This window comes from Bubalus kerabau, chromosome 15 (assembly GCF_029407905.1).
Source record: "Bubalus kerabau isolate K-KA32 ecotype Philippines breed swamp buffalo chromosome 15, PCC_UOA_SB_1v2, whole genome shotgun sequence".
NCBI classification, from domain to species: domain Eukaryota; kingdom Metazoa; phylum Chordata; class Mammalia; order Artiodactyla; family Bovidae; genus Bubalus; species Bubalus kerabau.
The window spans coordinates 1,981,304-2,006,668 of record NC_073638.1 but is presented as its reverse complement, the minus strand read 5'-3'; the positions used below and the strand labels follow the sequence as shown (position 1 = coordinate 2,006,668).

Genomic DNA, 25,365 nt, shown 5'->3' with positions numbered 1-25,365 from the left:
CAAGTAATAATTTTATGGTTTTAAAAATCAGGATTAAGTAAATGCTAAGTTAAAACCAATAGGTGCCACTTATATAGTAACAAGAAGGGAGCATTTTAAGCTAGAAATGCCATGAAAAATATTAAGAAAATATTTAAAAATAGTTGTCACAGGAATTTTAGGTAGTCCGATGGTCCTATTGGGTGAAATCAATTATGACTATGCTCTGAATTTTTTATTCATTTCATCTCACTTTTCCTCTACTCACTCACACATCCTTGATAGCCAGAGAAAGGGTGAGAAAAAACATCTTTTGAGCTCTAGCATCAGTTTTCAGTGCTGTCATACTGCACATTGAAAAGTCACATTCTTTGGTCTCATGTGGGCAGTGGCAAAGAGAACACTTTTATACTAGTGTGGAAAGCACTTTAAGACATATCTCATCCTCCACTCAGATAAGAAATATTCTTATCCAACAAACAAACAAAATGTTCTCAACTATGGTTCCTTGGAGACCAATCCTAGGTATTTTTCTGGTCAAGCCCTACCTTGGCATATGTCCTGTCTATCCTTGCATACCTCTGACTGAAGGTAAAAACAAGTTCTCTCACAAAAGCATCTAGCACCTTGTATCAAATCTAAGAGCTTACCCGTTGTTAAGATGTATTGCTATTTTATAATAGTGCTGCCAATCAAACTGTGATACTGTGTTTTATCTCATCAAACATAGGCTGCATCCTAATTTCAGAGACACTGAAGTGTAAGAGGGGAGTCAATGAATTTAAGCAAGTGTTCCTCCTCTGGATCTGACGGAAAGGCATTTGGTTCTACATTTCTGCCAAGTAAACAATTAAAAGGAAAAGTATTTTTAAAATGGCATTTATACATTCAATATAGTATGAAAGATATAAAATGATACAGAAATACTAGAATCATTCTTGAGTAGACTATTCAGAACATAAAATGACACTTGCAATTATTTTTAAACATACACAATGTTATTTCTTTTCTTTATGTTGATTATAGAAAGGAAAATGTACATTATCTTATCCATGTTTAGATCCCTCTCAGGACGAATTGTTGGAGGTGTTTGGTGGTTCTTTACACTCATCATTATATCATCTTATACTGCTAACCTCGCTGCTTTCCTGACGGTTGAGAGAATGGTCTCCCCCATAGAAAGTGCAGAAGATTTGGCCAAACAAACAGAAATTGCCTACGGAACACTGGATTCAGGGTCAACAAAAGAATTCTTCAGAGTAAGTTGAGGGGAAAACAAAAAAGGAAATGTTCATAACTTTGAAATTTAAGCAATTTTGCAAACAATTATACTATGGGCTCTAGCTATTATAGGCTTTGCAAACACAATGGTAACTGCTATATTTAACCATAGCTATGCTGTATATTTCTACTTGGATTTTAGTCATTTTAAGTTGCAAAAGCCTATTGATTTATTCACATTGCAAGAGGGACCCTCACTAAGGAAAAGTAACAGCAAAAAAGTTAAATAAAGAAACTTTATTTAATAATTCATCCCAAAGTTTCCAGATAATGCCATGATGATACTTTATCTGATAAGATTTGGATTTGTCTATGCTTTAGGACTTAGAGCATAAAAATGAAAACAGGGCATAAAAAAAAATACAATTACCTTACTGCATTTGAGTATCAAATCCTTAATAGCATGTTATAGTACTTATATGAGGTTTATTGTTCCATAATGTATTCTGTAACAATGGATTTCAAAGCAATATATTTGCTTTCTCACTAGATAAAGAGAACAATAACTACTAAGTTCTAGCACCCTTGTAAAACATTGTGTGGTATTTCATTTGAGCTGACTTCTCTGCTTTTGCAGATAAAATTGCTCAAACTGATATAATTGCATTTCACATATGGATATGATTCCTTTGGCTTGCCATCAGGATGGCAAGTATTTTGGAGGTTTTTGGTTTTCAGCCCCTAGTGCCACTCTAAGGATGAATTTTTTGATCAGAGAATCTCTTTTACTCTTGTTTTACTTAAATCCAGAAATATAAATTTCATAATATCTGATCAGAGATAAAGGTTCATTTTGTGACTTCAGAACCAAAAAACTAAAAAGTAGTAAGGGTAACATATTCACAGATATTTAGCTAGGTAATAATTGCATCTTATATTAGTATTAAACATCAATTGCTTAGAGACTAGATATTTAACAATTTAGAGGACAAGATATATTTCACTATTTCCTAAACTATTATGTAAAATTAATGAAAGCCCTTTAAAGCAAATTCACTAATATATAGTACTTGGGAAATTATACTTTCATTTTAAATGTATACATTTATTGTTTTCTCATTCAGGTTGCAAGTTACTCCTTAAGCCAGGCTTAAGTTTCATGCACTTGAATTTTGATAAGATATTTCTCTTTTTTAAAAAAATTCAATTATAGTATTCTTATATACTATAAATGCTGATGTAACACTAAATCACTGATGTAAAACTGAATCACTGATGTAACACAGCAAATCATTCTAAAACTGTCCAACCCATCCCTGCACATTGTGTTTTTAAAAAAGAAAAAAACAGACAGTGAACATATTTGTCAACAATTTGGAACATTACAAATAGATATAAAATTTTAAGTTAATTATAAAGTATTTGTAGATTTTTCTAAAACTGTAAACAATAGTCATGACAATATATTTTATTAACCATATGCTATGAATAAACTTAATTAGCCAAACTTTTTTAATTTACTAAGTGCATCCCAGTATCTAAAGCTTAATATAATAGCATACTGCTCTAATACATTTGAGCATAACTTCAAAACCTTGCTAGAAATCTAAAAGGTGAAAGTGTTAGTCACTCAGTTGTGTCCAACTCTACAAGCCCAAGGACTATAGCCTTCCAGGCTCCTCTGTCCATGGGATTTTCCAGGCAAGAATCCTGGAGTGGGTTGTCATTAAAGTTTCACCCAAAAGAAAGTAGGTAAAATGTAGTGATTTGCCTAAAAATCAGTATAAATAGTATACAAATTTGTTCTATTCATTGCATTTTACTGAAAAATGATGGCTGGTTTTCATGTAAATAAAGCAAATGTTTATAAGTTCATCATTCTGCTTTGAGTGAAAAAGGAGAAAAGAAACATCAGAGTGATTTCCTGAAAATATTTCAAAGCTGACTCGCTGTAAATCTCTTTGTCATCAAGTACATTGAAAATATTATTTCTAATCTTTATAGAATTTTTAAAAACTTCTCAAATTTAAAAAACTAATGAGGTAAATAAGAGAATATATTGACTAAAAATATAGGAATAAAGAAAGCTGCTTCCTAGACACAGAGTCTTCCATATAAGTTGTTCAGTCACCCTGCCCTATGTCCTTTCTATCCTACCCAATTCCAATTTTAAAATTGAAAGAGTTTCATAAGTACAGGTATTTATGCTGTAGAAAAGTTGAACCCAAATGGGGCAAGAAAATCATTTTCTCTGGAAGCACACTTCCAGGAATGCATAAATTTCAGTTCTCTGATAAAAACCTCATTCATTTCCTACCCTGTGTTCTTCCTCCTCTCTCATACATAATGACCTGGTTTAAATAAACTATTTGTCTGATAGATTGAAGAAATAGACCATGAAAGGTATTTTCGTCCCTATGAAAATGTTTTCTTACAGGAACACAGTAATGGTACATCTGTCAGCTTCACTAAATTGCCTCAGGCAGTTATCTATACTCAGGACTTCAAAAAATGTTGCCGTTGTTCTGGGAAAAGATTTAAACCAAGCGGAAAATAACATCTGAATTCAACTATTGCCTTGGTTTTGCCCCATTAAGAAACTTGATAAGTCTCTTGTTATGTGCACCTTGTTAAGCATACACATAGAGGCATTTAAGGAGAAGGCAATGGCACCCCACTCCAGTACTCTTGCCTGGAAAAATCCCATGGACGGAGGAGCCTGGTAGGCTGCAGTCCATGGGGTCGCGAAGAGTCGGACACGACTGAGAGACTTTACTTTCTCTTTTCACGCTCATGCATTGGAGAAGGAAATGGCAACCCACTCCAGTCTTCTTGCCTGGAGAATCCCAGGGACGGCGGAGCCTGGTGGGCTGCCGTCTAATGGGGTCGCACAGAGTCGAACACGACTGAAGCGACTTAGCAGCAGCAGCAGCAGCAAAGGCATGTAAAGAAATTTTGTGTTTATCACTTAATGACTGGCTTTTGTAAAAGCACTTTTACATTATACCTGATTTGAACACACTGATTTTCATTTCAGTGCAATTTTATCCTGTGCCTGTTTGTCATCAGTGAAATTATGAATGCATAAATGAGGCAGATTAATATCTCAGTTGTTATAATATGATCATAGTGAATTGTTGAGCTCTTACTGGAACTTCAGTCTTGCTGCATAAGCTACTAAAAGCAGGAAATAATTCACATGATAACAACGTAAATATCAACTACAGTGTATGACATTTTTATATTTATATTAAAAGCAGAAATGGCAAAATACTTAATTTTGAGAAATTAAAAAGAAAGCAATTTTTTAAATCTCCAAGAATTATTTTAAATAACAAAATAGTGTTCTAAACTAAATAGTTTCCCATATATTGTGTTTCATAATAAAGATGAAACTGACATTAATTTTATGATTTTAAAAAATAGTGATATATTACCTTTGCTTATTACCTTGAGCATATTCACTCCCCAAACCTGATCTTTACAATTGAAGATGAAGATATTAAAAGTGCTATTATCGTTACATTTATGAACTTGCTGGGTCTGCAGAAATTTCCTGAGTTTAGCCTGTCTTATCAAATTTATAATGATTACCTTGCCCTCGTTCCTTAACAACACCCTCTTACAGTGACAGGTAAGGCACAGCAATATTATTTCCAGTGCTTTACTTCTTGAATTCTCCCACTTCACCTTCTCCTCCATGTGGATTTGATTTTTTCTAAACCATGCCCCTTTTAAATCAGAATCAGAATTTTTAAACACTAACATTGTGACACACCATGTAAATTTTTTTTATAAAGAGTTTCTTTCATCATTCCTAGTTTATATTATACTGATACATAAGAACTGTTAAGCATAATTACACTAAAGATTCCTCTTTCTTCAGGATTTTAAAGGAGTTAGTTTCTTTTGCATTTATGGTATATGTAATCAATATGATTTAAACAAATACAGCAGTAATTTTCCTCACATTAATATTATGGGAATGGACTACAATAAAATATCAATAACAAAGGTATTTTATTCCTTTACAAAAATCATTTGCTTTAATTTTCTGTTGCATTTATATTGTAAAATTACTTGCATAATTACCAAGCCCTAAAATCTTTCTTTTTTCCATTTTGCTGTGTTAGTTTTGTTTACTTGTTTCTTGTTCCTGTAACGAGATACTGAATAATAAGAAAGTTGGCAAGTAACAAGCATGATTCTTGTATTCTTAAATTTTTTTAAAGAAATTTTGATCAAAATAATACTCAGATTTTATTTCTTCTAGTTTCAATTTAGTATACACAGTGAAGCAAAAAAAAAAAAATATATATATATATATATGTATTACTATTTGGCTGATAGATGTTTACCATCAAGTCTCTAAATTGAAATAACCAGAATAGATGTTTAAAGACAAGATTAAGTAATCCAGAGAGTTTATGATTTTCAGAGATTGGAACTCACTATAAAATAGAATAGTTCATTCTCTGGAAGAGAACTTCATTATTAGAGATGAAATGAATGAGGCCAGGCAATATGGCCTCCCTAGTGGATCTTATTAATTCAGATAATCTTCTGCCCTGGAACCACATAGAATCTTTGCAACTGAAATATAGTTGGCATAGAATGTTCCTAATATGAGGATTTCTGTAGCGAGAAGAAACCTGTCATTACCTGAACACACGTACACAAATATATCAGGATCTCTGTATCATGAGATATTTTTAAGTGTTAATAATGTAAAAACATTTCAGATACCTATTTCCTGAAATAAATAAGTTCTATTTCCTGAAAATTTTCAGGATATCTATTTGCCATCTGATATTATCTGAATATGATCTGAATGTATATTAACATAAAATATCAGGAGTTCGATTTTTTACATATGCAAATATCTTGTATGGCTTATTGTATAGGTTTATTGATTGCTAAATTCCCATCTTATGAAGTGAAAATTTTGAACACCACTTTGAATCAATCATCTGAGTAATTTGCTTTTGCCCAGAACATGTATTCTTAAGTTTGCTATTCAGGTTCCTTGTCAGTTATTGAATATCTGCTTCTTGTTGGATTCTATCTTCTGGTAACCAAACAAAGTTGGCTTAAATAAGTATACACGATACTCAGAATTTGGCCTCATGCATAGAGTCAAGTTTGGTGGAAATCTCCATTGCTTTTAGTTTTAATCCAGGTGCAAAATTTCCCCACTTTGCTATTGAACAAAAATAACTAAACCAGATAAAAGTCTGTGCATATCTTTGTATTAACAAACACCAAACAGGATTCAGGCTTTTCTATTTTATTAAACACATCCTTAGGGACATTTGCATTCACTTGGATATATTTTCAAATTAAAAAAAAAGAATGTGTGGATAAAAAAATTTAATATAAATGCAGATACCCACAAAAGGAATTGAATAAATTAAGTACAAAAAGCAGTGTAGATCGAGCCAATAAATAAAAAAAATAAAGTTTCTTTACTGAAGTCAAGGGATTAGAAAAACTAACTTTCCAAAATAGAAAGTGGAAAAACAGGAATCATTTCTCTTTAAGTTTAATGTATGTTCTATTTGTACACTTTGTTAGAAAAGGTCTCAAAATGCTTTGGTGGACCTAAAATTTGATTCTTGTTTTATAGATATTTGGTTTACAAACTAGGGCAGATTTCTCCTCCTCCTTTGGTGCTCAACTTCTGACTTGATAGGAACTGCATATTTTGTATGTATCTTTTTAGAATGGTTCTCATTAAAACTTGGAGACATGGAAAAATATAAAAATAAAACAATATAACAATCCTCCTTGTTTGCTATAATTCAGTACAACTCTCTCTATGGATGTATTATTTTATAAAAACAATAAGTTGTACTTTAAGCAGTTAACTAGGGTAATTATGACATGAGGTACCTTTTTCATCAAATATCACTTTTAAATATCTTTCATTTCATTGATTTTCTTAATGGTAAAAGGCAGTTTTCTAATTATGACAAATTGGAATTAGGGGGTAATATAAAAGGCTTTATCCTGATTCCAGTTCAGTCAATATTAACATCTTGTTCCCTTCTTTCCTGTATTTAATTTTATTTTAATTTCCTCCAGAGATCAAAAATAGCAGTGTATGAAAAGATGTGGACCTACATGCGATCAGCAGAGCCATCAGTGTTCACTAGGACTACAGCTGAGGGAGTAGCTCGTGTCCGAAAATCCAAGGGCAAATTTGCCTTTCTCCTGGAGTCCACTATGAATGAATACATTGAGCAGCGAAAGCCATGTGACACAATGAAAGTTGGAGGAAATCTGGATTCAAAAGGCTATGGAGTAGCAACGCCCAAGGGCTCCTCATTAAGGTGGGTGGAATAGTATAACAATATAACATGTGTTGTTATAGTATTCCACCTTCCCTGATGTCCCTGAGATAATTATTTTGTTTTGTGTGTGAACATGGTATGTTTGTTTGTTTTTCTTTCTCTCCATTTCATATTTTTTGGTCAACAACCAGGTAATTTTTTTTTTATTTTAGAATAATTAATCATAATCGACATATATCTTTTAAGGCCATATAAAAACCAAACTGGTTGAACACTAGCTGCTGCCAGTGGGCCTAAAACATGGGTAGCATATGCTTCTATATCTCATCAACTTTTTTTGGTCACTGAAATCTACATTCTCATTGTGTCAGTAATAATTCTACATTTTTCATTATTTTTTAAAATTACGCCTGCCCACTAGTTTCTATGAAGAAATCAACATCTTCTAGAAAAACACTTTTTTTTCCATTTCAATGTTTCATTTATTATGACATCATTATATTTTTAGAAAATCCTGATGTTGTACTGATGCTAACTTTGCAAATCACATTTATTTAAAAATGCAGGAGGGAAAACTGGGCTCTGATTTTATGGTGCTTACTCAAGTCACACTCTCACCTGTTGCAAAGGGAGTGTGGCGTAAGTAAGATCTGTAAAATTAGACCCAATAACAATGCAAAATTGTTAACACATAAACCCCTAAAATATGACTTATGACTAAAGCATCACACATGTGGTTAATAGCCCACAAGTGTTAAAGTGGCACTTTAATTCTTAAGGAAATGTTGGTAAAACCTGCCCTTTTTACCCTTTTGGTCCTGGACATAGAAAATCCACATGTTTATGTCCAGGAGGCAGTGTTTCCTATTTTCCTTAAGTAATAAAGGCTGCTTTTTGGTTACTGGGGCTAGAATAAAGCCAGGGTCAAAAGTGACAACTGACAAATTACTCTGGTCTCAGTGCTGTTTAGGAGAGATTCATACAAAGCACAGATTCAAGAGGAAATCAGAATCTTTGCTAAAGGAATTAACCAAGAACCTGATCTTGAGAAATGATGTTTCTGGTAAGCCTTGGAAAATTAAGATAATAAGACCTGTACTATTGCCTAGTTAAGAGTGAAAACGATATAATAATATATGATTGGTTTCAAAGGGGGAACTGAAGAGTGCTTTGGGTGTCTGTATTGGATGGTGGAGGAGTTGAGACAAATATAAGAAACAAATACTAGTACTGAAAAGTTGTGTTAAACCAATATTTTGTGCTTGTAAACAACACTGTAACAATTAGAGAGTGGTTTCATGTTATGTTCAAAAGGGATGGTTTTTAAAGAGATAGAAAAAAGTTAGCCAGTAAAGACAAATTTGAGTGTAAACTTTGGCAATTCTGAAGTCAGGTTTATTTAAACATACTTGCCATGTGAAGCTGGAGAATTGTGCAAGGGGGAAGTCCAACATAAATTATCCATGGGAATCCTCCAACTATAACAGAGGAATCTGTAGTTCTTAAATAATGCTGGGCAAAGTATAGATCAATAAATAATTGTGAAATATCAAAATAAATAAATCAATTATCCATGATAAAATTCTACCCCAAAACATGTTAGCTATTCAGAATCAGGCATCAGGATATTTGGTCTTTAAAGGGTTTATTTTGTTTAATGAAATATAAGAAAGATGTAATCTCAGTAAGGCCATGTGGCAAATACATCTCCATCAAAATAGTAACTACAAAAGTACAAAATATAAATTATTTTTAAAAAACCCAAAGGGAGACAGCTATGGTGGTTGATATGTAGATCACTGTTCAGACTATTGATTGCATTCACTGGATGTAGCATTTGCTCTTAGTTAATTCTCTGTGGATGTGGCTGCCTTGTCCTCTGTCTTGTGTCTACTGATAAAGGCAAGTTCCAGGGACTGAATTTGGCCTACAGATACTGGTGCGCCGGACTCCCATTGATAGCAACAGTGTTCCCGTCTTAAATGTGCCACTTTGTCAAATCCACACTACAGGGATTGTTTGGGGGGAAGCTGAAGGACTTCATCTGTCTAGAACTGTATAATAATCAGCTCTGGCCTCCCCCTGCTTTTCCTGTCTTTCCCTGGATCTTGTTAATGAGGCAGTTGTTAAACTCAGCTTCCTGGGTGAAGAGTTTGTTTATGTGCTTTGCTTTATACATGCCACAATTTCCTGAGCAAGCTGGCCCCTGCAAGACAAAAACAGTCATTTTGTCCTGCCTTTGAGAATACTGGAAAGGCACTGAGGGCTAACCAGCATTCACCTTACCCACACCTCTTCACTCCTTCACACTTCGCCCTACTGAGTAGGAGGCTCATTAAGCTTAAATTCTTGTTCTTATTCAACCAGTAACCTTCTGCTTCAAAACAGGGAAACTAACGTAGAGAAGAATGTAGAGATGGACTAATAGGCAGCTTCTGTATAAAAAATAAAATGCAAAAGAATCACAGTCCTTAGAGCAAAATCCAGAGGGTATACCTGAATCAAAGTATCTTTGAAAGCTTTCTTCCTTATTTGTTCAGTTAAGAGTAAGTCTATTTTCCTGTAAGATCTTTTTTAACCAGATTTTTGGGTTAATAGTTCTGGATACAGTGAGACTGGTCTATTTCATTGTCATTAATTATGGCTTTCTTTCAAATGCTGCTGTTTTGATTCATGGGCAACATGAGACTTTAAGAAAAGGAAAAAAATCTTCCTTCTGTATAAGTATACATAGTAAAGTTGTATACTTTACTATCAAAATAGTACTTTCTTTTGTATATTATCTATATTACACTACTTTCTATACTTTTAACTTTGCCATGCAATAAGTAAACTGCTAAAGATTCCTTAGAGTGAATCATAATTTAGTTAATACAGATTTGTTGGCTATTACATGGTTTTTAAATGAGAAATACCCTTTTTAAAGATATTCATGGTATCTGGAATCTTCAAGTACCTCTAGGGAACCTAGAAGTAGATCATATCTTCAGAATTCTCCTGGCCTTTGTAAGAATGTGTATACTTGACCTTAACATTTGAAGTCAAGTTAAAGAACTAGTCTTCTGGGAATTCCCTGGAGGTCTGGTGGTTAGGACTTGTTGCTTTCATTGCCCTGGACCCGTGTTCAGACCTTGTCCAGGGAACTAAGTAATATCCTGCAAGCCACATAGTGCAACTAAAAATAAAATTTAAAAAGGAAAAAACTAATTTCCTCTACTTTTGTTATTCAATACTTATAATCCCCATTCACAGGTTGCCTTCTCTAAAGATATGTAGTATTTGTGGACCTGTTGCTAGTATAAACTAATGATCTGTCAAAAAAAGGGTCTTCCAAGAGAAAGCAGCCCCAAAAGAACTTCAGAACTTCATCAGTGTTTGAAATCTGGAGGGAAAAGAGGTCCAGTTGGACTTGGGAGCTGATCCTTTGAAACCAAGCACATCATGCTTAGTTTGAAAGAAGCCAACTTAGAACCCCCACAGTAATAGCGTGGCAGGAGGGGACGAAGTACTAAGAATGGGAATAGCAGGGCACATCTTCATTGGACTTTTTATTTGAATGTTTAACACAGTCATTGCCCTCATCAGACACTTGGCTCAATTCTAAATCTGTATCAGAGTAGGTAGAGTTCTCTGTATGCCAAATTATGTTTCTTCCACTTTGGAGTATTTTTTAGAGCAGATATATTCAATTTAACATTTAAATTCATGTGTGAAAAATATATTATCTGTAAACAACCGCTTTCCTATGTAAAATTTGTGGGACATATTTAATCATCAGTTCAGGAGTTCTTAGAAAGTTTAGAAAGGAGGAGTTTCTTCAAATTGTAAGAATAAAATCACAGTCTATTTTTGGTGTTAGTAACAAGTCAATTTTTAGCACTTAAGGTAGACACTAGTAAAACTTAAAAGTGCAGAAATTTAAAGCTGAGTACTTATTAGTACTCGGCCTCAAGTACTTTTAATTTGTTTTCTGGAAATGAATTACAGGAGATTAGTACACAATTTTGTGGGTTTTTTTTTTTAACTATTATGGGAAAAGAGAGAAATTCTCATTTATAAATATCCTTCATTTTATTTGGTGTCATATTAAAAATGCTACAGATAACATATATTAAAAAAATGCTACAGATAACTGACATATTTAAAAATGCTACACAAAAACTTAGTTCTTATGATCTCTTTATGTTTTGGAACTTAGTCTGATAGCCTAGCCTAGGGATTAGAAAAATGCACTCATACAGACATCAATAGCACCTCTCAGCATACAAACACATGCAATTCCCCCTGGCTGTGATATGCTTAAGCACTTACCCTATTTGCTGTTGGAGATGTGGAAATACCAAGTATTTCACATTCACATGGTAAAGGTATCAGTGTTAAATGTGTCCCAGGGAGAAATGCTCCTCTTTAGCATTCATACATTCCATCATTCTCTTGCTTGATACTGAGTACAGTAGGAAACATAAAACTTTCCACTGCCATTTAAAATTTTAGGTTTTTCATTTAACTCTTTCCTACAATTAAAAGATGATTAAAATTACAACTTCCCATGCAAAGGAAAAAAATCTTGCATTTTTCTACATTTCTTTAAAATTCATCAAGCATTAACATTTTCCATTTTTCCCGCTTATTAAAAAAATGCTAATATGATTTGCCTTCATTCATTTGCCAATTTATTCAACAAATGGTTGTTGAGTTCCAACTGAGAATTTACCAAATAGATTTCAAGTTGTTCTCTCTAGGGTTATTTTGTGGCTAGCTAGGTAACACCATTTAACCATTTCTAAATTCAATATTCAGCTGTGTTTCTAAATCCAATATTCAGCTCTCCATTACATTTAGAAGCTATATTTTAGTAACTTGCCTGAGAAAAGTGAATAATATGTGGCTGTTTTAGTTTATACTACTTCATAGAGGATTAAATTTAACAAGATAAAATTGCTAAAAAAGAAGGTAAACCTTCACAAACTGATTTAACAAGAGATCTAAGACTAAATCTCCATTTTGACAGTGCAGTGAAAAGCCAGAATTCCACACTGCTGTTCTTTCATCCCACACTACTATCTTATAAACAAATACTCTTAAGTATAAAGAATTCCCCCAAAGAATATCTATATCCTATAAATTCAGGTTAATTCACAACTAATATAAGTGCAGAATCTATAACCTTGAGTTATATATGCCATATATATTTAGGAAACATAAAGTTGTCTCTAAGACCAAAGTTCATAATCTGATATGTATAAATATGCTGTGGATGTGTTTCCTCTTGGTATATGTCTAATAGCTGGACAAGTTCCATATTATGTCACTCATCTTTATGGATCATCTCACTATAAGAATTGGTTTCTAGAATTGCAGTATTAGTGTTCAGGTTATAAAGGGGACACAGAGAAACAAGAAAGCAAGTGAACAATGGGTCTGTTCAGCTAAGATAATATCAGCCGAGTTTGTTTGTACTGGTTTCTTATTCATATGTAAGAGAAGAAAGATAAAATATTTTGACAGTCATTTGAAATGAACTGGAAAATAGTAAAGACTATAGTTTATAATTATATTCTGTTTTAAGTAGAAATAAGAAACTGTAACCTGTTTATTTTATAAATGTTTATTTCTCCCCAAAACTCAGTCCTATAACTTCTGTTTTCAAAATGATATAACATACATTTGAGATAGCTTTGCTACAAGCATAATATCATATGCACCTGGCAACACCTGAATAGAAAGTCACCATTCAACTCTCCAAAATACCTCACCTGGCCTCAAACCTTCTCATAAATGACATTATATTGACTCCAAGAACATTTTATAAATAATAATTATACAAACAGAAGTTAGAAATACTATGAATACATTGTCTATCCTCCATTAATACCACAAATGGCTTTTTCATGATTGCTGCTGCTGCTGCTAAGTCGCTTCAGTCATGTTTGACTCTGTGCGACCCCATAGACGGCAGCCCACCAGGCTCCCCCATCCCTGGGACTCTCCAGGCAAGAACACTGGAGTGGGTTGCCATTTCCTTCTCCAATGCATGAAAGTGAAAAGTGAAAGTGCAGTTGCTCAGTCATGTCCGACTCTTCGCGACCCCATGGACTGCAGCCTACCAGGCTCCTCCGTCCATGGGATTTTCCAGGCAAGAGTACTGGAGTGGGTTGCCACTGCCTTCTCCTTTCATGATTAAAAGTAGTTTATTTTAAATGAATAGGTACCATACTTTCTGAAAACCTAAAATATTGTTAGGACTCACTTAAAGAATGAAATACACTTTGAAAAACTTTGTAAAGCCATTTCAACACATTGCTTTACCGTCACACAACTCAACAATGAAAAAAACATTAAAGGCATTAAAAATATTCTTAGCATTAAATTGTGCCTTTCAAAGTATACTATGCCAAAATGTGCAAGAAATCTATTGTTTTAAACTCTACTGACCAAAATCATGACATCATATTGAAATAACCATGGTTTTATTTATATTGCTTTTTCTCTAAGATTCTCAATGAAGAAAATGCACAAGTATTTTTTTTTACAGAAATGGTAAAAATTCAATGTTTTCTCTAAGTGTTAATTCTTTGGGAGTTTGCCAAAATAAAAATCGAACTGGAGTCAATCAAACAAGTGTAACACAAGCAACTCACTTTCAAAAGCAATATGAGTAAATGGACCCCTCTCCATTGTTGCTTTACTATGCAAGTTTATATAAAAACTGTCAAGAACTATCTGCAAGCCCTCTGCTATTATGGAAGCCTAGTCATTTCATATTTGGAGCTGAGAGATATGCAACTTCTGAACATCCTTTTCGATAGAGTAACAGGCTAGAATACTATTAGTAAATAAGAGAAGATATCACCAGATCCCCAGTCCCTAGTCTCCTCTCTTTTTAGGCGCTTGTAACTAGGACCACAGAAAAAGTATTATCAAAAAGTCATTGCTACTGACTTAGCATGAAAAGCAAATGCTTTTTTAAAACCATGAGAAATAGAAAACTTAAAATTAAACAAATATTCAGAACCCTACATCAATATGCTAACCTTTGGCTTATGTTTGAGGCTAGGCTAGCCAGAAGTAAACAGGATCCCCAAAAAATGGACCTGATTGTCTTCCAGAGTAAATATGAAGGGCATAGACTAAAAACAAACAAACAAAAAAAAAAAGAATTACTTTCTATGAAATGATAAAGTAATGATAATATAAGGCAAAGAATCAGTTAGTCTATCATTTAATATTTTTAATTTGTTCACTTTTAAGACATAATGTTTGAATTTAGCTTAATGTATAACTCTAAAAATTGCTGGTCAGGCTATTTCAAAAATGAAATAATATTAGTAAAAATACAGCATTATAGCTTTCAAACCACATATATATATATATATATATATTTTTTTTACCTGCTCCTTTTAACCCTCTTATGATGTCACTTTATTATAAAGGAAGACATAAATTAGAGATGTTAAGTGACTTGCCCACAGTCCCACACAGCTGAGATTGGAAATGAGATCTTCTGACTCTCTCCAGTGCTCTTATGGGAAAAGAACAACAACAACAACAATAAAAAACCTCTTTACTATAATTATAGTTTACTTTGAAAGGTTATTGAATAGATTCTATGATTATTCTATGTTCTGGTTTCATTAATATTGATAATTTCAAGGTATATTGAAAATACCCATGTAAGAGCTCAAGAAATTATAATATTTAATTCATATTATAAACTAAAGAAACTCTGCTAAGTTAACTAAACTAGACAGAGGTAGGTTTCAGGTCAACACAAAGAAAGATTTTACAACAATTAAAATTGGTTCAAATAATGGGGGGAAATTGGCTATGTTTCCCAAATTGTTCAAATAGAAGGGATTCTCACATCTCAGAGAGTACAGACAGTGACATTTAAATTCCTGTCTCATTTTGAGAGTCTGAGATTCTGGGTCATGTCCTGAACTGTCTTTAGGAAAACAACCAAAGAATTCTGTTATACCTCTTTGAAGCGGTGGACACTTAATAACACTAAGGGGAAATTCATTCCCAGAATTTCAATAGAAGCTCATTAGGCTTTGGGATTAAGTAATTCACTAATTAAGTAAATAGCTGCTTTTATCATAGTCTGTCTACAATGTGAAATGGAAAAGTATTTAAGGAAACCACTTCTCTGAGAGAACCAGAGAGACACAGTTCTTGTATAATTATAGAGTTTTAAAATTAGATACTGACATCAAATTTGGGGCAATATGCAAATCTGACAAAATCCTTTGAATTATATGAGTGGTAGTAAAACAGCTAAAGTGAAGCACATGTATGTAGAAGGACTTTCTTTGTCTTTTAAGAATGAAACATATTTTTCCATATCTAGATATGATTTAAAAAATTGATCTATATAGTATAGTATCCTGTATTGTTTCAGTATGTAATACTTGAGAGTTTTGATTTTTAAGGGCACCATAATATCCCCAAACAGCTTTATTACTATTTAATTTCTTTTCCATTTTTTTCCTTCATCATAAATAGCAATCAGTTAATGCCCTGAAGCAGGAAGACTGCACAGCCCTTGTGATTGTAACCAAGCCTGGCAGTGTACCTACAGTTTTTCTTTTTCATAGATTCTCAGATTATTTGGAATATAAAGGTATTTCTGTCAAAACTCTGTCATATAAGTGGTCTCCATGGATGAAGTAGGTGTTTCATAAAATATACTTTTTTTTATATTTATAGCATATATTTATGATTTCTGAATGTATCTTTTTCAAAAAAAAAGGAAAGTATTTCTGTATATTTTTTTTAGAATTTATAGAATATAATGGATAAAGACAGGTTTGTCAAAAGAGCCATTCTTAGAATATTCATTAAAGAAATAACGTTAAAGTTTCTAAGGATGAGAAAAATGTGCATATTTGTAGTTGCAAGAGTTTTATTGTGCCATAGAAATATTATGGAACTTTAAAGTGATTAAAGATCATAGGGTGAATCTAATGCTAAATAAGTAGTAATAGTAATAGACGTATAATACAGAATCTTCCATACAGTGTTTTTTCCCTGCATATATTCATAATAGCCATTTGAGTAACAGCTACAACATCCTTCATTTTGATATTTCTGGAATATATTGTGACAACCTGAGCTTCCAAAAGTACATCCATTTTCTCACTTGATGTCATTTTACTTGATAAAGAATTTTAATAAGTTACCCAAAGTTAAATAACAATAGCACATGATCTTGTATGGGTTCAGGCTCATTCTTGGTCTCCACTTTCCTCCATGTCTCACAGAATTTAATTAACTGTCTGGTATTTGATTTTTTTATGGGAGCCAGTCACTATCCCTGAAATTATGTCAAGGGGTATTCAGGAATTGGCTCTAAGGTCAATTAATTAGACAGTGGTCTCTGAAGAGATGAAGTCATTCAAGTAAGAAAAAAATATATCATGTGTAACTGACTTACTTTGTTGTACAGCAAAAACTCCAATTTAAAAAAAAAAAAAAGACCATATCAGAGACCATATAAATGAAAAGAAAAAAAATTAATATCTACTACATATCAAGCATACATATATGAACATATTTTTTGGTATCTTCATCTGGACAGATGATGTTGTTGAAATTCAAGTCAAATAACTGAGAAATGATAGAACTGAAATAGAAGCCCATTGTTGTATAATTACCAAATCCATGCTCATTTCACTATGCTATCTTGTTTCTCTCCAAAGAAGCTAAGAGTCCTAGTTAGATAGACACGTTAAGAAAAAAAAAAAAAATCCCATATTTATCTTACCTACAATTCCCTGTTTTGAAAAATTAAATCACATAGTTTGCAATCATACTCATCTCCCAGACTTTTTCTTAGTCTTCCAATCTAATGACCTATTAAGGGGTTTTTTTTTCACTTTTACAATAATTCTAGTTCATATCAGATTTAGTACTGCTCCAAATATGATGTTGCCTCTAGCACTATCATTAAACCCTCAAAAGACATGAACATCAGGGAAATGGGTTGAAACATCACAGCATGCCTCTCCCTACCTGGGGAACTCTAGGTACTCTCATGGTACACCCTACATAATTCACTCCAGCTGATGAAAGTTAACAAATCAATGCTCTTCCATAAATTACTTTGCTCTAAATCAGTATTCAATTTATTGGAGCTCTAATAAAATAGACTAAAGAGCAGACAATTTTGTCCCCCTTACAAAGCTAATGTTGGTTTAATCCTTAAATGGATCTTAAGTTCAATTCAGTGAATGCTCCAGTATATCAGACAGTTGGTAGTGTCTTGTGAGACATGAGAAAAGGACCCGCCAGAACTGAACTTGACTTTAATACAAGACCATGTTCTATTATTGTTTAACTTTGGGTATTTCTCCCCTAGGAGGAGGACAGAGGAGAACTAACCAGCTCCAGGACTAAGGTAAGAGGGGAGTTTTCTTTCAAAAGAATGGGTTCCATTTATTTGAAGGAAACCCCTCCCCCACCTATTTTTAATCCTCTTTTCTTTATACATTTATATTTTTTTAACTTAACAGGATTAAGAAACCAGCTTGCCATCTGTGCATAATGGTTATTTGAATACCCACATACAAATGTAATAGCAGAATAAAAAACCTTCACACGTCTTATCAGTTATATGCTAAGGTTTTTTTTTATCATCATTAAACATCAGTGCCAGTCTTCTATTAAGGATTAGATTCTTACATAGGTCTTAGGAAATTGTCATCAGTTTGGAATTTTATTACATGTAAAATATGGATGGTAACTGACAATCAAACCATAATGGATAATAAGGTTGTGAAAATTTTGGTAAAATCCAAAGTGTTTCTATAGAAAATATATCATTATTAAGAAATTTTTTACTTTAAGCAGCTGATGTAATTTAAATGATATATAATTGTAAATATGGTCAGGTTAGACTTGGTGTGAAGTAATATATATTAGTGAAATTTTAAGGTACCTTTTGAAAGCTGTGGTTAGAAAAATCTAAGAGGAAAGGGAGGTAATATTGTTTCAACCAGTATTTCTCCATGCTTATAGAAGCACTTACCAGGCCTCTTTCATTGCTATTAATGGTTTCCAGTGTTACTTCTCATGTTTTATGTTGTTATCCATAAACACAACATCAGTATTTCCTGAATTTAATACCCTATTTCAAATTGGTCCTTCCATAGGGGAGAAGTGCAAAGTGAGAAACAAGTGAAATTCAAAGTGAGAATTTATAAAAACATCAAGAATTTGAGATATTTGAAGAAGTCTTATGGATTATGGAGGGATCAGCTCCCAGATTCTATCCAGTAATATTTTTTTGTTATTGTTACTCTCAAGAAGGCTAGATCTTACATGACTCAAACAGATTTTAAGAAAGCTCTAGGATCATATAACTAAGACACTTGTGGATAAAGAAGGAAATTTTAGGAAAAAAAAAAGACATGTGCAGAAAGAATGAGAATTCAAGCAGTGAGTTGCTAGTAAATAATCATCTTTCAGAAGCAGTTTTTTCTTTGTTACAGATATGTTTAGAATCTTGACATCAGCTTAAAATTGGATTTGGGGGGTTTTAGTGAAAGAAAGTCATTTCAGAAGGATATATTATTGTTAGAGAGTGTTGCCTTCTGAGCAGGAACCATACTAGTCGTGTAACTAGGAATGAAAATGAGAGGACACATACAAACTAGAAATTTGATTTTATACCAACATTTATGTAGATTAATGAGATTGCCTTGTCGTGCTAAGTCGCTTCAGTCGTGTATGACTCTCTCAATACCATGGACTGTAGCCCACCAGGCTCCTCTGTCCATGGAATTCTCCAGGCAAGAATACTGGAGTGGGTTGCAATGCCTTCCTCCAGGGAGCCTTCCTGACCCAGGCGATCAAACCCAAGTCTCCTATGGCACACACATTATAGGCAGATTCTTTACCACTGAGCCACTGGGGAAGCCCAATGATGTTGCAATGGTCATCAAATCCAGAAACCTAATTACTGAACTTTTAGCAGATAAAGCATTTTGTCAGATAGAACTTAACTTTGGCTTTCTCACTCACGGACTCTCTTAGTGAAAAGTATAGGCTATATTTAAGGTACATTATTTATTCCTAATGTATTTATTCCTGAATTTTATCATGCCAGATACATGGATTGCTTAAGCAAAAAAAGAAAGAAAAAAAAGTCAAAATATTTTTAGTGAAGTATTGATGTGTTAGAATTTGACACCCACACAGACATTAGTTATGTCAGGTAGATCTGTTATATACTTTGAATTCTTATAAAATATATCATGATAATTTCATTCTAAGAAAGAATTGATGGTTCTGCAGTGATTTCTAGTTCTTTTGGATAACCTGAAATTGAGATAAAACATCATTTTTTCTTTTTTTAGTTTCTCAGTAAAGTGAAAGTACTGATCTCATGTTACCTGCATTCAATTTATTAAATATATTAAGACTAGATGGTGAAAGTGCCCAAACTGGTAATTTAAAAAATATCCAACCCCTGAGCTAATAGCTAAAAGACTGTGTGATATTGTTCTAGTATTAACATCAATAGGAGCAACAGTAGGTGAGACTATTTTAATAATTTAAACTTTCTTCTTAATAAAAATAAATGAGAGAATATGTTTCTGTTTTGAAATATGATTGTATGCCCTGTCACTCTCAAAGATAAGAGGTTTGTATTTTACTTAGGATGGCATAAGCTTATACTATTCACAGACAAATGTATTTAGAAATCCAAGTCTTCAGTTCTTTTCAGAGAATAATGGAAAAGCCACACGTTCTGCTAGTTATGAGCCCTCTTTGGCAAATTCAGATAGCTTCTTTTCAAGACCCTATTTTTACCAAACAATTTCCTTTTTCTGTTTTTGCTATTCTCCCACCTAACCAAAATCTGAGTCAAAACTTAAAGATAGATGAAACAAGATCACTTAAAAGACAAACTATAGATTTTAAGTTATATTTAAAGGCTGTGCATGCATGCTCTGTCACTTCAGTCATGTCAAACTCTTTGCGACCCTATGGACTGTCAATTGCCTGGCTCCTCTGTCCATGGGATTCTCCAGGCAAGAATACTGGAGCAGGTTGCATGCCTTCCTTCAGGGGATCTTTCTGACCCAGAAATCAAACCAACAACTCATGTCTCCTATATTGGCTGGCCATTCTTTACCACTAGAACCACCTAGGAAGCTAGTCTATTACTAAAAAACAGAAACCTTAAATGAAAGAGAAAAATTAAAACTTTAATATTTTCTTTCAAGAACTTGATAGGAAATTTAAAGTATTTGTATATAAAGATTAGGTAGATGTATTTAGTGAATTAAATACATATTTATATGTACAACAAAATAAATCTTAATCAAGTTAAACCAAATACAATTGACATTTAAAATCTTTTTATGATAAATTAAATTTTTAATTTCTGAAATATGCTGAATTATATTGTTCTAAGTAGAAAAAATATATTTAAAGGCAGTATGTTTTATTTGCTATACTAAAATAGATTAGAACTGAACTACAGAAATACTAGTATCTGTGATTTTTATCTTTAACTTTCATTGAAAGTATCAGATTTCCCTTGATATTCACAAACAAACATATTTGATTTTATCTTTTAGTATTCTTTCTTTGGCTACACAAAGTGAACTGGTGATCCCTTTATTTTAACTATCTATAATATGGAATACCTTCTTAGATTATTTTGTTTATACAGTGGACAAAAGTTCTAGAGTCAGTAATTTCATATGTTCCTCTTGCCAATATTTAACAGACAGTTTTGAAGCCTTTTGCGTTCTTTTATTTTGTTTTAAAACATTCTTCATATCAGGTCTTCTCAAAATTTATCAGGTTCCATGGTTGAAAGATTCTCTTTCATTGTATAATACACTATGCTTTCATTTGAATGGTTGCTTGAAAACTACCACCTTAAGTCAACTCATTGAGATATCATCCTACATTTAGTTATTGCCTGCTTACTCTATTTCTTGCCCTGCACTGGGACTGAAAATGTTATAAAGTATCACAAGACACAGCTGCTGCTTTCCAAGGAGAAAAAAATGTACAGCTAACATTGTAATGAAATGTTAGAGCAAATTTGAGTGTACTACATAATATATAGATAATTTAAAGAAGCAGGAGGTAATTAGAATATCTGGGAAAGATCTGATAAAATAGGTTCAGATGTACCAGTTGAATGAATAAGTCAATGAGTGATTATTGGAAAATTATAAGAAATTTAGAAAAGCTAAGAGAGAAAAAAAGGAATTCCTGGTGAACTTTCTATCATGAGACTGGAATTCATTCTGAATAAAATATATTTGAGATTATAAGAAAATAAGACTGGCTAGAGGAAGAGAAGTTCTGTTTGGTAGACTAGTGCTTAAGAGGCTGGGCTTCTGTGTTAGAGATACCCAGGTTCCATTTCCATTTGCCATTTACTAGCCATGAGGATTCAATGAGGATTCAGTGAGAATACACATAACTTGACACAGAGTCTGGCTTAATAAAATTATATTGTAAAGGCATATGTAAACTGAATTGTTGGAAAGCCATGAATACCAGAAAGATTAGAATAGTATTTTAGAGGCAATCAGGAATCACTGAAATTTTTTGACAAAGCACTACATATGAGCAGAGAAGCAAAGTTATTTTGACTGTGAGCATCTGAGAAGGGACTGAGTCAGTGGATCTTGTCTCAGGTGATAAGGATTTTGATAAGGTGGTGTCAATGTAATAGAAATGAAAATAGGTGACATTTTCAGAAAAACAGTTCTTAATGGATGATCGACTATGAGAAAGGAGAGGAAACAAAAATTCAAAGATGAAACTGAGTTTTTGTGACCATCTAATTCATTATACTGATGCTTCATTATGATGCTATTCTTGGAAACTCAAGATTACATATTGTAAAAGATCAGCACTTAAATCATTAAGAACCTTGTAACAAAAAAACCTATCCAATTTTAACCTTAGGAGAAAATAAATGTTACCATCAAATGAAATCAAATCATCATTTAGGTTGTTAGTATTATTTTTTAAAGAAAGTCATCTACTGTAATTTCTTTTAGGAAGGATCAGGGCAGTTGACAAGATTATTTGCTTTTTAAGATTTATCTCAGCTCAAGGAGTGTTTAGAGAGAACAGAAGTTGCCGACTTAATAGGGCAAGGTATATGAGTCAAAGCTTAACCAAAAGGTAACCCCTACCAAGCATAAAAAACTTCTCAGGAAAAAGGAAATTTTCCTTAGAGAGCCATAGGAAGGATGAGTATAGTTTAACTTCACAGGATGACAGAAAGCAAAGATACCATAGTTCTGCGGGAAAGAGCACTGGACTAGAAGGCAGAAGACCTGTGTCCCAGCTGGGCTTTGTTGAGCAAGTCACCTAACTTTCATTAGACCCCAGTGACCACACCTATAAAATGAGAAAGTTGTAGACAACCTCTAAACCACAGTTTGACTCAAATATTATAGGATTCTAGTTCTTTAAACAATCAATGAAAGCTTTTAAGAACTGGCAAAGGATGGAAGAAGGAAACATGGTCGGGGTACATGGAATGGAATAGTTTAGATTTCTGGAAGGTGTATAAAGAGAATAAAGAGAATGGTCTAGGAGATGAAAGTATCTAAAGTTTGGGGTGGGACAGGGTCTACATAGAAAATGACAGTCCAGACAAAGCATCTTTCTGAAAGGCCTAGTATTTTTGAAGTTTTACTTTAGAATGATGATAATCACAACTTTAAAAAGTGAATAATAACCAGAGGTAACTTGAAGCACTTAATCTAGATAGTTATGATCTCATCTTGAAATAAAACCCTCTTTTGTACAATTTGATCATGGATAATGATAACAATGGGGTGGCTTAGGGCAGGGACTTTATCTCATATAATCTCAAACTGCACACTCAAAAGGCCACCAAAAATAAAATTTACATTATTTAATATGACTACATTTTCTAAATATTATGTAAGGATAAATAAAAGTATCTTTTGACAACATTTATTTTAAATTTTTATTGATTTAACATACAGTCCTTTAAAAAAAAACCCATATATGATGTGTTTTCAGAATGATCACAAATGGAGTTAATATCTTGGAAATTCATTTCTGCCAAATCATAGTCTAAAAACCTCTTCTCTATTAAAATTCTGGAGCCAATATGGGTCACAGAAATATTTTTACTTATCTTTAATAAGCATACTTGAAAAGTCATTAATTAATTTTAAAATAGGTTTATTAGAATTGTCAGAGAGAGTTAGACACCCTTCCTCTACCCCAGCCAGGCTAAGAATTAAATTGATATGAGACAGATTACAGGAGAAAATCAAACAAAAATTTAATAACATGTATACAGGGAAAGACCCAGGAAAACTGAGTAACTCACCAAATGGCCCAAACCCTCGCCTTAAATCCATCTTCAACTAAAGACAAAAGAGATTGTTGAGGGTAGTGATTTGGTACCTCAAATGGGGATAAACACAATTCACATAGAGAGGAAAAAGCAAATATTTGGGAAACAAATGCTTGAGCCATGGGGAGAGAGTGGGATGCTGAGTAGACTGTGATCTCTAGTTTTCCCAACACACCTAGCCCATATTCTCTGGTGTTAGTTCTATTCCTATAAAAGGCCCTCTACCTAAATTCTTAAGGCAGTTAGCAAGGTCAAAGTTTCTTCCTGAGCCTTTCAAGCCTTGATTGTTTTCAATTTGAAATAATTTGCATGCCAGAAATATTTGGGGGCAACAGATTTTGTTCACCTATAGTCTCGTCTTTGAAGTTTCTTTTAGACATTTCATCGTCCAGAATTTGACTTGATATGTTGCTTTATAGCTCATCAAATCAACCACATAGTCTGACAACTAATCAGTTTATTTCAGGAGGCCATGATGCAGGTGGGCTCTCAAAGTTAGGGCTATATGGTGCAAACAATCAGGTAGGAGGTATTTGTATGGAGGCAAAAAAACCACAAAGGTTAATGATTGAAGTAAATTATAAACCCAGTATCTGAGTCCTGAGAGCCGCCAGTCAAGATTTCTAGATAATCAAGACTGAAGCATGTTTTGCGGTATGAAATGTCTTCAATGATGTCATTAGGTATTCAGGTAAATTTCCTGAGAATCTTACACAGCAATAGTCAAGAAGTTTGTCTAAATATAGGCAATTATTGTGATCGCTCAAGTTTATATCAAATTGTTCAGCTTCAGTTTGCAGGGCTTCAGGAAAAGGGCAGCATTTATTCTCAATGATTCCAAGTTAAAATAAGAAGCAGAAGAAAAACTGAAAACACTAAGCTTTTTTTTTTTTTTTCCTAAAAATTACCCTTACTTCTATCAAAGAAAATCAAATTAAGACTAATTCGTTTTCAAAATAAATGTCATTAAATTTGCCTTGGTTATCTACCTAAGTCCAGCAAAAACAGTAATTGATCTGCTTTGCTGGAAATTTTCAAAGGAATCTCCAGATTAAATTTTTAAATGCCTCTCATACCATGAAACCATGCCAAGGACTTGCTACCAGATTTACCTGTAATATATATAAATTTGGGTGAATTCTTCTCATCTTGAAAAAGAAAGTGAAAGTCGCTCAGTTGTGTCCAACTCTTTGAGACCCCACAGACTACACAGACCATGGAATTCTCCAGGCTAGAATGCTGCAGTGGGTAGCCTTTCCCTTCTCCAAGGGATCTTCCCAACCCAGGGATTGAACCCAGGTCTCCTTCATTGTAAGCGAATTCTTTACCAGTTAGCCCACAAGGTCTCCAAAATATCCTGAGTTTCCTGCGCCTTCCAGGAAATAACCTTTCTTACTCAACTGGTAAGGCTGCTAGGAACCATATAAGAAAACTACCAGGCTATTTTTCCAAAGGGTTTTATGGCTCCATACAGTCGATCTTAATTCCTTC

The 25,365-nt window shown here is 33.3% G+C and overlaps 1 protein-coding gene across 2 annotated transcripts in view; it reads left to right on the top strand.

The window, feature by feature from the left end:
- The window catches only part of GRIA4 (glutamate ionotropic receptor AMPA type subunit 4), a 678,251-nt gene that overhangs the window by 621,710 nt on the left and 31,176 nt on the right, over nt 1-25,365 (top strand). For both annotated transcript variants that reach the window (XM_055547461.1, XM_055547460.1), the window contains exons 12-13: nt 1,040-1,238; nt 7,285-7,532. In XM_055547461.1, coding sequence (XP_055403436.1) covers nt 1,040-1,238; nt 7,285-7,532 — 447 coding nt within the window. The remainder of the gene's footprint in view (nt 1-1,039; nt 1,239-7,284; nt 7,533-25,365) is intronic.